Source organism: Naumovozyma castellii, chromosome 5, assembly GCF_000237345.1.
Source record: "Naumovozyma castellii chromosome 5, complete genome".
NCBI classification, from domain to species: Eukaryota; Fungi; Ascomycota; class Saccharomycetes; order Saccharomycetales; family Saccharomycetaceae; genus Naumovozyma; species Naumovozyma castellii.
Window position 1 is genome coordinate 649,628 of NC_016495.1, and position 14,500 is coordinate 664,127.

The window sequence follows — 14,500 nt, forward strand, 5'->3', positions numbered from 1 at the left end:
CGTTAAGTGAAAAAAATAGCGACGGTGAAATGGGAAATTGGTGTCCCGGGTAACAATCGAGGACAAGAATGGGAGAGAATACAGAGCAAAGACCAGGAGATAGCCAAAGTCGTTTTATTATATGCAGGAAAAATATTGTGTTCCATTGTTCTATGTATGAGGGCAATCTATGTAGGAAAATTGTTTAAATTAGTGTATGAAAAAAGAAACGATGGATGAATAACCTCTCTTTGTACTGGAGTTTACACAATGTTTGGCAATGAAAAGTGAGCTATCGTCTGGAAAAAGACTTATGTACTATTGTCTGTAAAATATATGCTGTATTACTGTGGAATAAACGGGCGTAGCTCCATTGATAAAGTTTGCAGCCGAGTGCAATATCATTCGAATGTATTTTTCAAGAGCCTAGAGCACTTAATTTCCTCCGGGCTTACACTTATTCATTTTATGGGAACCTTTAACAGCTGAACAATGCGACTTCAGACACACTGAGATGTACATTACTCATATAGTAAAAGCAAAAACAAAATGTCCGTAGTGTGTGTTCTCACCTTCAAATTCTCAGTATTCCCTAAGAATCTAACTCACAAAGTAGGAAAGCATTTCACCGAAATCATCATGTTTTCATTGATAATTAAAATTCAGAGATGAACGACATGTGTTCAATTGTTCCATTAAGTTTATAAGACAATCTAGGTCTTAGCACCTTTCAATAATCAGGCATTTCAGCTTTCTTACTAGAAGAAGTATCCCTAATTCTTGAGGTTCTTGAACGGTAGCTCGTGGTTACTGTCGTTCCTGCTGTTGGAGAATCACTAGTGCCGGTCAACCGTGCAGTTGAAGGAGCTTGCGAAACATCTACTGCCCTATCGTTGTATCTACTTCCAGACTGGTAACCACCAACATGGCGTGGGAAATCTACATGCCTATGAGAGCTAGTATGACTATAACCATGGTCACGAGTAGCATTTGAATCCAAAGGATGTCCCCTTCTAAACCCATAACTTGGTCTATCTCCATGATCCTTGAAAGTACGTCTGTTATCTCTATTGCTGTATCCCCTCCCACCTAATCCTCCACCTAGTCGTCTTGGTTTGAAATATTTCATAGTTCTGCTTCTTTCAATATCGACAATACACGTTCTACCTTTAATATCAATACCACGATGGACTCCAATTTCTTTAAATGCCATTTTACTACTCATTGGATCTAAAAATACGATGAAAGCATACCCCTTAGATTTATTAGTTAATTTATCTCTTACAATTCTAATTTTTTCAATCTCTCCAAATTTAACAAATAATTTCTGTAATTCTAATTCAGTTGTATCATAAGGAAGTCTTCCTATAAAAATAGTTCTATATGGATCTGTATCTTTAATATTTGGATCATTATGAGGATCCCAATTCCTTATAGACTCATTCATTTTGGAAATTCGTTCTTTTTCAACCTCTTCAAATTGCTTGTCTTCGTCCACCTTCGTTTGGCTATCTGATGGAAAGTCATTTAAATATGATTGTAAGTTATTGCTAAGGAATTGAGAGACACCTGTAATGTTAGGATTGGTTTGTCTCTTTGATGGTGGGTAATCTGTCGATTTGAAATATCGTAACGGTGGTCCTGGTTTGAATAAGTGAGAAATGTCAGACGGTAGTTTTGATATGGGAGGTGCCATTGTATATTATCTTGGAAAGGTTGCGTGGATTTTGTATGTTAGATCTATTTTGCTACTTCCATTACCTTTGAGTGAGTGTTTCTATTGGAATAAATCAAAAAGATGGGGTGTTTTTCATCCGGCACAGTTTTTTCAGATTTCAAATTTTAGACCAAGTTCGCAATTAAATAAAGGATTTTGAATTTAAATAAATTAGTAGTTGAATCTATATAACAAATTTATAAAGTGGTTCTATATGTAGCTAATATTCTAGTTTGTCCGTTGGTTGCATTAAACTTAGTTGCTGGCAACAACTCTTCTACCGCTAATTAATTGGTTTAACAAATCTGTTGAATTGGTGGATGCTGATGAATCATTCATTTGAAGATGACCCTCTTGCTGTTGTGTTGGTTGTTGAGGGCCACCAAACATACCTGGTGGAGGAGGAGGAGGAGCATTGACATTAAGTTGTTGTTGTTGCTGAACAGATTGTAATTGTGATTGTAAAGCTGTGTTTGAAGAAGCTGCATCGAATGCATCATCCATGTTTGCAGTTATAGTTGATGGCGAAGTATTAGTGGAATTAGGATTTCCATTTTGTAAAAATTGGATAACAGAAGCTGAGTGATCTATTGGTTTAATTGCCAAAATTTCTATTAATTTATTTTTTAGTTTGCCATCACTCTCATTTGATGTTTCAATATTTTCCCATGAAAATAAGGATGGGTATCTATGATATTCTTCTTCCGTTATTATATTATTTTTCTTCAATTTGAAAGTTTTATTTTCATAACTAGATAGAGATGCAATTCTTTCGTCCAGGAATGAAACAGCATTGTTTAGTGCATCATAAGGATCCACGTAATCATTCTTTTCCACTGGAGCGTTCTTCTTCTTATTATTTGAGGAGTTATTTGTGGTTGTGGCATTGTTATTATTGGCGTTATTTGTAATCACGGTGGACAATAGTGGATTTATATCATTATGGTGTGGTAATGTATCATTCAATGTTGGTAGTTGTATAGTGCTGTTATTCTTCGATAGGTTAATACTAGTAACGGGAGTTTGAGTAACACCCCATGCATTGGATCCTGCAGGAATTGATGCTGGTGTTAATACCGGAGTAGATGACGAAGTATGATTTGCGAACTCTTGATGAAGTTGTGTTTTAATAGGTGCTGGTGAGATAACTGAAGATGAAAAATGTGCACTGGCATTACTATTGGAACGCATTAAGGATGAAGGTTGGTTACCAGGAGTCATAGAATTCTTATTATATATGTTTCCATCTTGCTGTTGTTGTTGAGCCAATTGTGCTTGTTGTTTATTATGCAATTCTCTTTTATTAAATGAATCAGCTTCTTCACCAGGTTCATGCAAGAACATACAATTTGGATTTTGACAGGGAACACCTCTCAAATATGATGAACAATATTTGGTTGTACCATAAGCAGCCTTAATAAGACGTCCGTCCATGTAAGTTCCATCCACTTGAGCAATACATTTGGCTGCATCATCCTTTGTGGCGAATGTAATGTAAACACCATACCCTGGTGAAGAATGATGGTGATAATGATCAGATGATGCTACAGTATGCGGAGATTTCTTATTAACGACAATTTTATTAATCTTACCATATTGTCCAAAATATTTATCAGATCTCAATACATTAGCCACTTCCTCATATGGCACAGGTGGATTGATCCCTACCACGTATACTAAGTTTTTCTGAATGACTCTCATTCCAGATAGATGTTTCCTATTGGTATGTTCATTCTCCTTACGTTCCTTTTCTCGTTGTTTCCTTTCTCTTTCCTTTCTTGCTAAATTAGCTCTCTCCAACTTCAGCTCTTCAGGAGACAAACTAACATATCGCACGTTTTCATCATCATATTTACGACGACATGCGGGACATCTCCCATTTAGTTCAGGATTTTGTCTAATATTATTATAACAAAATTGACAAATTTGATAGCCACAGGGACAGGGGAAGAAATTCTTATCTGTGATATCCATGGGTTCAATACACAGGGGGCAGAATTCTTCTTCATCGTCTGATAAGAATGAAGTATCGTAATTACTTAATGCCGCTTGGATGGATTGTAGATTTTCATGGACGTGAGGATTCAAAGTCATTTTTTCTTATTATGTTTTGGTGTGAGTGTTATGTAGTTCCTTTCAGTGAGTAGTATATTAATGGAGTTATCTTCTTTTAAGATGAGATGATAGTGGAATAAATATAGGGTGGGATTTCTGTAGTTTTCACTTGTTCAATGGTAGAACGTAAATACGTATTTTCAAGTATTTCGTTGTCGGGAGGAAGAAAAAATAAGAAGAAAAAATCGTTACCCTGTCGGTGATGAATCATGTTGCATATGACAGGTTCCAATTCTCTTAGTACTAAAGAATAATGGCAAGCTTATGAGTCAGGACATTATTTGATGGCGTTGTCCATTTTGAATTAACTATTTTCTAAAGTAAAATTACTAACAATAATATTTAAAATATTTAGTGGAAATACATTATAAGGTGATATTATTCAAATGTGGAATAGTTGCTCAAAATTAATCTTACCGGAAGATAAGGGGACAGTGTTTGTTCCATTTAGATGAATATTGTTATTGTGTGGTCATGATGATAAGTTGATAGAGAATAAGGTGAAAAGGGGATAGCCAGGTGTAGTTGAGAGTAACATATATAGAAAAAATAACTCTTCTAATTTTGTTATGCAGATTCATTGCATTTCATTCCAATCTAAGTACAATGTCATGTACTTCATCGTTCTACACGAGTGTTAAAATTTGTATTATATCTTTAATAATAGTACAAGTTTATTAAAGGTTTGGAGAGCTTCCTTCCGAAGTTTAAAAAATTCTACATAACCTTTTTAGGTTAAGTGAAGTGTACTGACCGGGGTCACCCGCTCATGTATAATAGGAAGACAAAAGTGCCATTTCCATTGGATATCTCTGCTCAAAAACCCATATCAATAATGATAAATACTTTTAAGTGACCTTTTGTGGTAAAATAAGGGTTTTTGTTTTATTATTTATTATTTTTCAAACTATTCTAACCATTTGTTGAAATTAAGAATAAAATTAAAGACTAAGAAATCAAAATTCAAAATAAATAAAAGATTTAAATTTGACGTAACTTCCTTAAAGGGAAATATAATGTCCAGGTACCCCTATAGAATAATCTCATGACATATGTAGTATCCCTGGGGATATATGGTCGCCTCAAACGTCCGAATAAGACAATGGAAATTCAATTGCAAACACAAATGTGAGTTTACCTTGAATTATACAAAAACACTTGGATATCTTCAGTTCGTAAAGTCATTAAATTAAATTAAACTAATTTTGCACTATAAAAGAAATAGAATGGAGATCAATGTATATATCTTTAATTTATCTTAAATTGTATTAGAAGAACAAAATTTGATCCCACAATTAATTAAATTTGTTAGTTTTGTTTGATTACAATGGCATTGTTTGATAATCGACAGCGACCATTGCATCAGTATGATTACAAGAAACGTTGACTTGGACCTTGAATTTCTTGTTTTTCACTTGAGTATCCTGAGCGTAATGCCATACGATACCTTCAAAAGATTCATCCTTTGATTTATCCTTGAATTTCAAATCAGGATCCTGTAAGGCTTCCTTAATGTCCTTCAACAAATGCTTTTCGACATGTTGATGCAAATGACGCACGAACTTCTTGTTATGCGAATTATCGGTGTCCTTAATGTTATCAGGATCATCATGGATGTGGTGCAACACAAATGGTGGGTAGTAATTCAATTGTAAATGCATGTTGTCGACGTTCTTACTGTCTTCCACTTCCTCTCTCAAATATCTTTCGAAATCGTCCAATTCCTCGAAGACCTTCAATTGTTCACCGGACTTGGTGGTGACGGTGGTAACTTTTGGTCCCTTATCCTTCTTGGTCATTGTAAATAGTGTTTTGTTGTTGTTGTTGTTGTAGTTTGCTAGAAATGAAATTCCTGATGTGTTATTACGTAAAGCAAGAGAGAGACGAAACAAGAGAAAAGAAAGGTGGGTATTGTAATGAGATCCGATCTGGCGCTTTTATACGATTTGGTAAGCCAGCTACCCCTTAGAGGTTCCAAGCTGCCATGTTGATACTCGAAACGGTCATAAAAGCAGTGTTTGTTTCAAGGGGGTGTGTGTTCGAGGAAGCCCCCGGCTCGAGGACAGTATTATCCTGCTGTGTGAGCTTGCTGGAACGTGATGGATGGGGCGCATTGCTTCGAGAAGCCCCCAGCGCAAAAAGGACAAGGGAGGAACCCGACACCACATATATTCTGCGCGGAACACGAAGCCCGAACCCCCCGCGTTTAATTCCATCCCATTCGATCATCTCCTTGTGTTTTGTCTTTCTCCTGCAACAACACGGGGAAGCATCCATCCATCCATCCATCCATCGCCTTTTGTTTTGTTACTGCCCCTTGGATGAATACATGAACTCCCAACAATAACAGGCATCGGCGTTAGTGCTTGCTCACTGGGCCCACTTTGACCCCAGATTACAATCCGTGCGTAGAAATCCAGTCTTGACTCACAACAAGAACAAGATTTGCACACGAGAACAAACTAGTATTTCTTTTCTTCAGCGGTAGTCGCTGTGTCGTCTCCACGTGACTTGCAATAACGAACAGATAACAGCACTGTTTACTACCTGATCCTTACCTTTACATAAGTGCGTACGTATACCCAGTCAAGGTATGGGAGTTTACCGCGACTCATCTTTCCGTTCGTGCTAGTATAGACTGCTCTTAATAATCTTAAAATAAGCACAGACTTGACTGACCATAACCTTAACGCGGTATATTACCTAACCTAGAAGTGGACATCTTGCAAGATTGAGCGCCTCGTCGACGATAAAAGATAATGAGAGTCTTTTATAATCTGTTTCCGATAAGAATCAAGAAGAAGTTAGATTCCAACAGGAAAATGCAAAATTGACGATACAAAGATCAATTTCGCTGAGCCAACTTTTGCGGTTACCAATTCATTGGAAGACTGTTTAACCAAAGCTAGCTGCCCTTCCTGAACTGCAAAAAAGAATATAGATCTGAAAATGAGTCCTTATTTGTAAAAAGACATAATCGTTCTACAAATAAGTACATATATACCACTAACTCTCTACCTCGACAAAGTACCACCAATGAAAAGTCTGATATTAGTTCTACTACTCCTACCACTAATACTATTTCTACTAGTAGTAACAGTATTGATACTGAATCAGATTCTGATCGAGAAACCACGGAAGTTATTGCTGAGTTTATTATTGAAACACCCAAGAACCTTAATTGGACTGAAATTTTTGTATACACATTTTTATACAATACATAAAGTAGATACACGCTTTATTATACCCTACTAAATTATTCCTTTGTTGGTAGCTGTTTATAATATCGCGACTTGAAAAAAATTTCAGCGAAAAACGGACGTTACCCAGAACAATAAAAAAATCTAAAATCGAGGCACTATGGCCGAGTGGTTAAGGCGACAGACTTGAAATCTGTTGGGCTCTGCCCGCGCTGGTTCAAATCCTGCTGGTGTCGGTATTTTTTTCTTCCTTTTTGGTCCGCTGCTCCGTTGATCCGCCTTTTCAGGGAACACCGAGATCGGTTCAGCGCATGCCGGGTAACCCCAGTTATCGCCATAATAAAATTTGAAAGACGCTCTGCCTTCCATTCCTCCGTGAACAATCTCATCACCCTCTGGGCGGCAATGACACCAATTAGTACCTTACATCCGGCGCTTAGTTCCCAGTGAATCAATGAATGAATCATTTATCCACAAAATGGGTTCACAAGATACAACATCATTCAATTAACAAAGGGATATAAATATAGAGGTGTACACCTCCTCCCATTAGATCTTACAAACTTGTCACTTTTCTCATATCGTATCCTTAACATAAATTCAAGACCTAACAAATCTAACTCAAACTCAAACTCTGAATATGTCCATTGAATTCAACGCTCTACAACATCAATTAGATGCTACCACCACTGAAATTGAAAAATGGTGGTCTCAACCACGTTGGAACTCCACCAAGAGAACTTACACTGCCAGAGAAATTGCTGCAAGACGTGGTAATTTCCCCGCTTTAACTTACCCATCATCTGTCATGGCTGATAAATTATTCAAAGTCTTGGAAAATCATCATGAGAATAAGACTGTCTCAAAGACTTTCGGTGCCTTAGATCCCGTACAAATTACTCAAATGTGCAGATATTTGGATACCATTTATGTCTCAGGATGGCAGTGTTCCTCTACTGCATCCACTTCCAATGAACCTGGTCCAGATTTAGCTGATTATCCTATGGATACTGTGCCAAACAAAGTGGAACATTTATTCAAAGCTCAATTATTTCACGATAAGAAACAATTAGAATGTAGAAGTAGATGCACTTCACCATCTGAATTAAAGGAACAAGGTGCTCCAATTGATTATTTGAGACCAATTATTGCTGATGCTGATGCTGGTCATGGTGGGTTAACTGCTGTTTTCAAATTGACTAAGATGTTTATTGAACGTGGTGCTGCAGGTATCCATATTGAAGATCAAACTTCAACTAATAAGAAATGTGGTCATATGGCCGGTAGATGTGTTATCCCAGTGCAAGAACATATCTCTAGATTAATTACCATTAGAATGTCTGCTGATATTATGAATTCTAATTTGATCATTGTCGCAAGAACTGATTCTGAAGCTGCAACACTTTTAAGTTCCACTATTGATAAGAGAGATCATTATTTTATTGTAGGTGCAACCAATCCAAATCAACGTGAATCATTCGTGGAAGTCATTGATGAAGCCATTGGTAAGGGTTACAATGCCACTCAATTAGCCGCTGTTGAACAAAAATGGATTGAAGAAGCTGGATTGAAATTATTCCATGAAGCCTTTGCTGATGAAGTGAAAAAATCTGAATTACCAGCTGCCACCAAGCAAGAAATTATTAATAAATTTAATGCTAAAGTGGGTCCTTTGACTGAAACATCTAATAAGGAGGCAAGAGCCATTGCTAAACAATTATTGGGACATGATATTTACTTCAATTGGGAAACTCCACGTGTAAGAGAAGGTTTATACCGTTACAGAGGTGGTACTCAATGTGCTGTGATGAGGGCACGTGCCTTTGCTGATTATGCTGATTTAGTATGGATGGAATCTAATTATCCTGATTATGAACAAGCTAAAGAATTTGCTGAAGGTGTCAAGGCTAAATATCCAAATCAATGGTTAGCATACAATTTATCACCATCATTTAATTGGACAAACGTAATGTCTCCACAAGATCAAAAGACATTTATTCAAAGATTGGGTGATTTGGGTTACATTTGGCAATTCATTACGTTGGCCGGTCTACATACTACTGCATTGGCATCTCATCAATTTACTCGTGATTTCGCTAAAGACGGTATGATGGCATATGCACAAAATGTTCAACAGAGAGAAATGGATGAAGGTGTGGATGTCTTGAAACATCAAAAATGGTCTGGTGCTGAATACATTGATGGTGTTCTAAAATTGGCTCAAGGTGGTATTAGTGCAACTGCCGCCATGGGTAAAGGTGTCACTGAAGATCAATTCAAAGAGAGCAAGTTATAAGCAAGAGCAACCAAAAGAAAAGTGTACATATACATACATGCATACGAGCCTGCCCAAAAATATCTTATATATTCTATTCTACCATTACGTATTTTTAAAACTTCACAATACTAGCATATTGGAAATGACACACTTGGAAAACCCTCTCGGCTGGTTCCGCTCCCTTCCGTTCCGTCCCATCCCGCGGATCGGAATGAGTCTCACCGAAATTTTGCCCTTGAGTCAATCAGCCGATTTTCCGGACATGGGGCCCAAATGACTTCTCTCGTAAACGGCCGTGAGCAGCGATCCAGAGTATTTTCGCGGAGAGACAATTAGGGCACCAAAAGGGACGTTTCTTTTTCGCCGTTTGGTGCCGTCCTTCTCGGTCAATGTGCCCCACTAACAATACGCTTGCACGGTGTCTTCTGGGATGGCAATGGAGGTTTGACACCAAAATGCCATAAGAGGTGAACGCCGTTTGAGAGTCAACGTAGGACTCACTCAGTGCCAAGGTTTTTTCTCGCTCGCTAAGGCATCTTTTCAAAGTGAATCTTCACCAAGACTGCTAAAATTATGGCAGTGGATCCCACGCAGGAACCTTGTGGGCTTAACACTCAAGGCAAAGAAACTGAAAAAATCTTCTATATTGTGTCAAATTTCTAAGGCTCTCTTTAGTCAAAGTCACCCAAATGGGACCACGACTACCTACCGCGGTCGAACTCATCAACAACGTGGTGGGAATTTTTATGACTCTCATATAAAAGATAGCCTTTTCGTAAACACCTTTCCCTCTTCCATTCCCTTTCCTTATCTTGATTCATTTAAATACACGTTAGATATACCTTGCGTTTCACTATGGATAAATCAAACATGACAGCTACCAAGAGATATAGGATCAGGAAACCCGCGGGACAAGGCACCACACACAAGATACGGGAAAGACTAAATTTCATCGACGAGAAAAAATGGAAACATTTTTCCAGTAGAAGATTGGAACTCATCGATAAATTTGGGTTGAGTCAACGTAAGGCCAGTGAACAAGATGATAATATTAAACAAATAGCCACTTTATTGAGAGATGAATTCGGTTATTCCAATTCATACACTAACGAGTTTGAAAAATTGGTTACCGCTGCTGTACAATCCGTAAGAAGAAATAGGAAACGTTCCAAGAAGAAATTTTCTTCAGTGATGTCTAATGATTCTTCTCCCACGAGTTCCCCATCTTCTTCTTCATGTTTAACAGCTGTTAATTCTGGATCAAATGTTTCCAGTTCAGAAGAGGAAATTTCGAGTAATGTTATTTTACCATCTCCTCCTTCCATTCGTTCAGTGGATGAGAATGTGGCATACACTACTATTACTCTCGTATCTAATAAATCAATGAACAAAACGGTTACCTCACCATTGCCTTTAAAGGAACAACCAATACCACCGTTGGTCAACAATAACAATACTGGATCCAATAATGTGATATTGCCTCCAGTTAACGTTGCCCTCGCAAATGTCTTACCTACCCCACCACCATCCAAACCTATCATTCAAACGAACGAAGATATCATTAGATCAATTCTTACTAGCTTATTGAACCCCACATCTCTTATACAAGGTAATGAAACGGCTGCTACAACTTCAGATTTACCTGTTTTTTTAATTGAAAAAATATTAACTCAAATTCAACAATCCAGAACTTGTTTATCAATACTCAAATCCCAGGAACCTCATTCAGCAAACTTGGAAAATTTGGGGGAAATGTCAATTAAGGCTTCCATCTCCTTTGTCATTGAGAGATATTTCACCAATCTGGAAACGGCGTCTTTAAATCAATTAACCACCACATCCTCATCCCCAGAATTCCTTGCCATTTTATCTTCCACTCTATTCAATAAGGCTTCCAGAACTAACTTGGAAGGATTACCCATGAATGAAGTTCAAATCAAGCTACTTTTCATGGTTATTGGTTCCATCGTTAGAGATTTCGGATTCGATTCTATCCTATACCCATTGAACGAAGTCGTTCACCATGTATTATCCAAAATTAACACTTCTTCCCCCGTGAGAAATACCGCTAATCATACTGCCGCTCATGGATTATCCATATTAAGCGCAGTTTCAATGAAAGCTGTCAAGGAAGAAAATAACGACTCAAATGCAATTAAACAAAATTCCACTTTGGATGACATTATGAACCGCATTTCCAAGAGATCTTCCATCAGTGGTGTAATTGGAAATGGTAACGAAAATGTTAAATCTCCATACATGACAGTGAAGATGGCTATTGAAAAAGGAACTTTACCAAAGCCTATAATTGGTGGTTCAAATTGAAACACACCACTCTCACCCTCCCCAGCATCCCAAGACCCATTTATTACCTACAAGATTGGTAATTCTGTTGTTATATACACACATACACACATACATACATTCATTCTTCTTTAAGCATTCTACTTCACTTCATAATATCTTAACAAAAATTCATAACATACTCTTGAGAAACTTTGATTGAATTCTTCGCTCTCAGCAATAGATCCTACAATGCAATGCCTATGATATGGTCAAGCAAGCTTACGACTAATGCTTTTCAGGTACGTAATGGGCCCTTACCGCCCACATCACCCACACAACCCATACCCCGGCAACAGTGGCAGCTGAAATGAAGCTCCGAATTAGTGGAAGATGATTTTGTCCCATCGAGGAAGGCGCAGGACCCTGAACGAGAGCGAGAGACAAACCTGGGTGTGTTTTGGCCACGACACCCGCACACCGCATACTGGGGTGGCCAAAGAAGGGCATTTTGCGTCCCGTTTCTTTTTCGTTTTTGGCTCTCAGCGTCATTTTCGTGCGATGGGACAAATTTTTTATTCGGAAAATAATGAAGTGACGCATGTCCCGACTTTGCGTAGTCACTCTAATCACCTCCTGTGCGCGATTTCACTGCGAAAAAGAAAGAAACAGCGAAAAGAATGAAAAAAGAAAAAAGAAACAGAAACGTCGATGATCTTTGAAAAATTAATTAGATAAAACATATAAATATATTCAATTAATGAAGGACTTGTTAGATTAATTGGTAATTGCATATTAAATAATAATAATAACAACAATACATCAACAAACTATAAATCAATTTACAATGGGTCTAACTACTAAACCACTATCTTTGAAAGTCAACGCTGCCTTATTCGATGTCGATGGTACCATCATCATTTCCCAAGGTGCTATTGCCGCCTTCTGGAGAGATTTCGGTAAGGACAAGCCATACTTCGATGCTGAACACGTTATCCACATCTCTCACGGTTGGAGAACTTACGATGCCATCGCCAAGTTCGCTCCAGATTTCGCTGATGAAGAATTAGTTTCCAAATTGGAAGGTGAAATTCCAGAAAAATACGGTGAACACTCCATTGAAGTCCCAGGTGCCGTCAAGCTTTGTAACGATTTGAACAAATTGCCAAAGGAAAAATGGGCCGTCGCCACTTCTGGTACCCGTGAAATGGCTACCAAGTGGTTCGATCTTTTGAAAATTAAGAGACCTCAATATTTCATTACCGCTAACGATGTTAAGCAAGGTAAGCCACACCCAGAACCATACTTGAAGGGTAGAAACGGTTTGGGTTTCCCAATCAACGAACAAGACCCATCCAAGTCTAAGGCTATTGTCTTTGAAGATGCTCCAGCTGGTATCGTTGCCGGTAAGGCTGCTGGTTGTAAGATTGTCGGTATTGCTACCACTTTCGACTTGGACTTCTTGAAGGAAAAGGGATGTGACATCATCGTCAAGAACCACGAATCCATTAGAGTCGGTGGTTACGATCCAGTCACTGATGAAGTTGAATTCATCTTCGATGACTACTTATACGCCAAGGATGACTTGCTAAAGTGGTAATCTAATCGAACCAATTCTGTACAATAAACATCTTTTTCCCTCCCTCCACTTTTAAAACTAAATTGATAGAAACTGCTTTATTTTCATAGCAAATAAAGTAAAATGATAAAAAAATTAACATATAGATTATATAATTTTTAAAAACCTAATGAAAAATATTAATAGATTATAATACTTCGATAAAGAAGCAAGATTGATTGATTACTTATTCTCAACTCTGTTTTAAACATACCTTTAATAAATTTTGTTACCCCGTCGCGCTTTTTTTGACAAATTTGCATGTTGGCCCCTATCCCCCTACGTAGTGAAATAGACACCAAGTAACTGGAATAAGCCCAACTAAAACGACTAACCAACCACCCACAACTCCAAGAACCAAAATAATTAGCAACATGTCTGACTGGAGAAGAATTGATATCGATGCTTTTGACCCAGAAAGTGGGAGATTAACCGCCCAAGATCTAATACCTCCATATTCTCATGTGATCACAGCACAAGAATTACAACCCAAGATTCAACAATTGCGTTCACTATCCAGTAGCGGGGATATTTCATCAGCAATAAAATTAGCTACCAATGACCCACCTTACAGTGCTGACGACGCCACAAAGGCACAATATATGATGGCAGTATTGGAAACTTTAACGCAAGTGAGACAAGCTGACATTACTAATATATTAAAGGGCCTGAACCCACAAGAACAAGTCGTGTTAGTTAAATATCTATATAAGGGTATGTCCATCACAGAGGGACAAAAGCAAGGTGGGATTCTATTGGCGTGGTTTGAAAAATTAACTCAAGTGGCCGGTGTGACTCCAATTGTGCATTATTTATCAGATAGACAAACTGTATAAAAATATTTGTATACAATAGAGTAAAATTAGTACAATTTTTCTTTTTGCTTCTATATTGATCTGTAATTGCTATAGCATTAAATTGGCAATCCATGTTCTGAAAATAGTGAAAACACCATCGACGAAGAAGGAAGAAATCCAAAGTGATGCTAAAATATTAGGTATTTAAAAGGAAAAATGGTCGTCTATAGACCTTTCCTCGAGGTTTATATATAATTCAACTTTTTCACCTCTGACATGTTTCGTAGAATTGAAGTTTTCATTCCAATAGAGAATGAGTACTTCAACCCCACTTTGAAGTGATGAAACTCACAATGAAATGGTTATATATCTTAGTTTTTTTGCAAGAGCTTACTTGAAGTTTGTGTGAATGAATATACATAATGCATCTAAATCTAATCAAGTAATAAACTCACATCAATGTTTTTACAAGTGCAACTGAGAGTACATTAGTTTGCAAAAAATATTTATATT

General features: G+C 37.5%; 7 protein-coding genes and 1 non-coding gene across 8 annotated transcripts; 5 read left to right on the forward strand and 3 right to left on the reverse strand.

The window, feature by feature from the left end:
- Positions 1–709: 709 nt before the first annotated feature.
- SNP1 (U1 snRNP complex subunit SNP1) lies at positions 710–1,675 on the reverse strand (the record flags this gene model as incomplete). The annotated part of the gene is made up of 1 exon (XM_003676707.1): positions 710–1,675. One exon carries the CDS (start codon positions 1,673–1,675, stop codon positions 710–712), a length of 966 nt encoding a protein of 321 aa, XP_003676755.1.
- A 276-nt stretch (positions 1,676–1,951) lies between these two features.
- On the reverse strand, positions 1,952–3,790 carry MOT2 (CCR4-NOT core ubiquitin-protein ligase subunit MOT2; the record flags this gene model as incomplete). Its single annotated transcript, XM_003676708.1, has 1 exon — positions 1,952–3,790. The coding sequence occupies one exon, from the start codon at positions 3,788–3,790 to the stop codon at positions 1,952–1,954; it is 1,839 nt and encodes a 612-aa protein (XP_003676756.1).
- A 1,343-nt stretch (positions 3,791–5,133) lies between these two features.
- On the reverse strand, positions 5,134–5,610 carry RGI1 (Rgi1p; the record flags this gene model as incomplete). The annotated part of the gene is made up of 1 exon (XM_003676709.1): positions 5,134–5,610. The coding sequence occupies one exon, from the start codon at positions 5,608–5,610 to the stop codon at positions 5,134–5,136; it is 477 nt and encodes a 158-aa protein (XP_003676757.1).
- Positions 5,611–7,165: 1,555 nt separating this feature from the next.
- Positions 7,166–7,247, forward strand: NCAS0Etrna17S. Its single transcript has one exon. It is a non-coding gene; the product is annotated as a tRNA-Ser (tRNA).
- Positions 7,248–7,651: 404 nt separating this feature from the next.
- Positions 7,652–9,307, forward strand: ICL1 (isocitrate lyase 1; the record flags this gene model as incomplete). Its single annotated transcript, XM_003676710.1, has 1 exon — positions 7,652–9,307. The coding sequence occupies one exon, from the start codon at positions 7,652–7,654 to the stop codon at positions 9,305–9,307; it is 1,656 nt and encodes a 551-aa protein (XP_003676758.1).
- Positions 9,308–10,144: 837 nt separating this feature from the next.
- On the forward strand, positions 10,145–11,614 carry VHR2 (Vhr2p; the record flags this gene model as incomplete). Its single annotated transcript, XM_003676711.1, has 1 exon — positions 10,145–11,614. The coding sequence occupies one exon, from the start codon at positions 10,145–10,147 to the stop codon at positions 11,612–11,614; it is 1,470 nt and encodes a 489-aa protein (XP_003676759.1).
- Positions 11,615–12,419: 805 nt separating this feature from the next.
- GPP2 (glycerol-1-phosphatase HOR2) lies at positions 12,420–13,172 on the forward strand (the record flags this gene model as incomplete). Its single annotated transcript, XM_003676712.1, has 1 exon — positions 12,420–13,172. One exon carries the CDS (start codon positions 12,420–12,422, stop codon positions 13,170–13,172), a length of 753 nt encoding a protein of 250 aa, XP_003676760.1.
- A 392-nt stretch (positions 13,173–13,564) lies between these two features.
- Positions 13,565–14,026, forward strand: ARC15 (Arc15p; the record flags this gene model as incomplete). The annotated part of the gene is made up of 1 exon (XM_003676713.1): positions 13,565–14,026. The coding sequence occupies one exon, from the start codon at positions 13,565–13,567 to the stop codon at positions 14,024–14,026; it is 462 nt and encodes a 153-aa protein (XP_003676761.1).
- Positions 14,027–14,500: the final 474 nt, after the last annotated feature.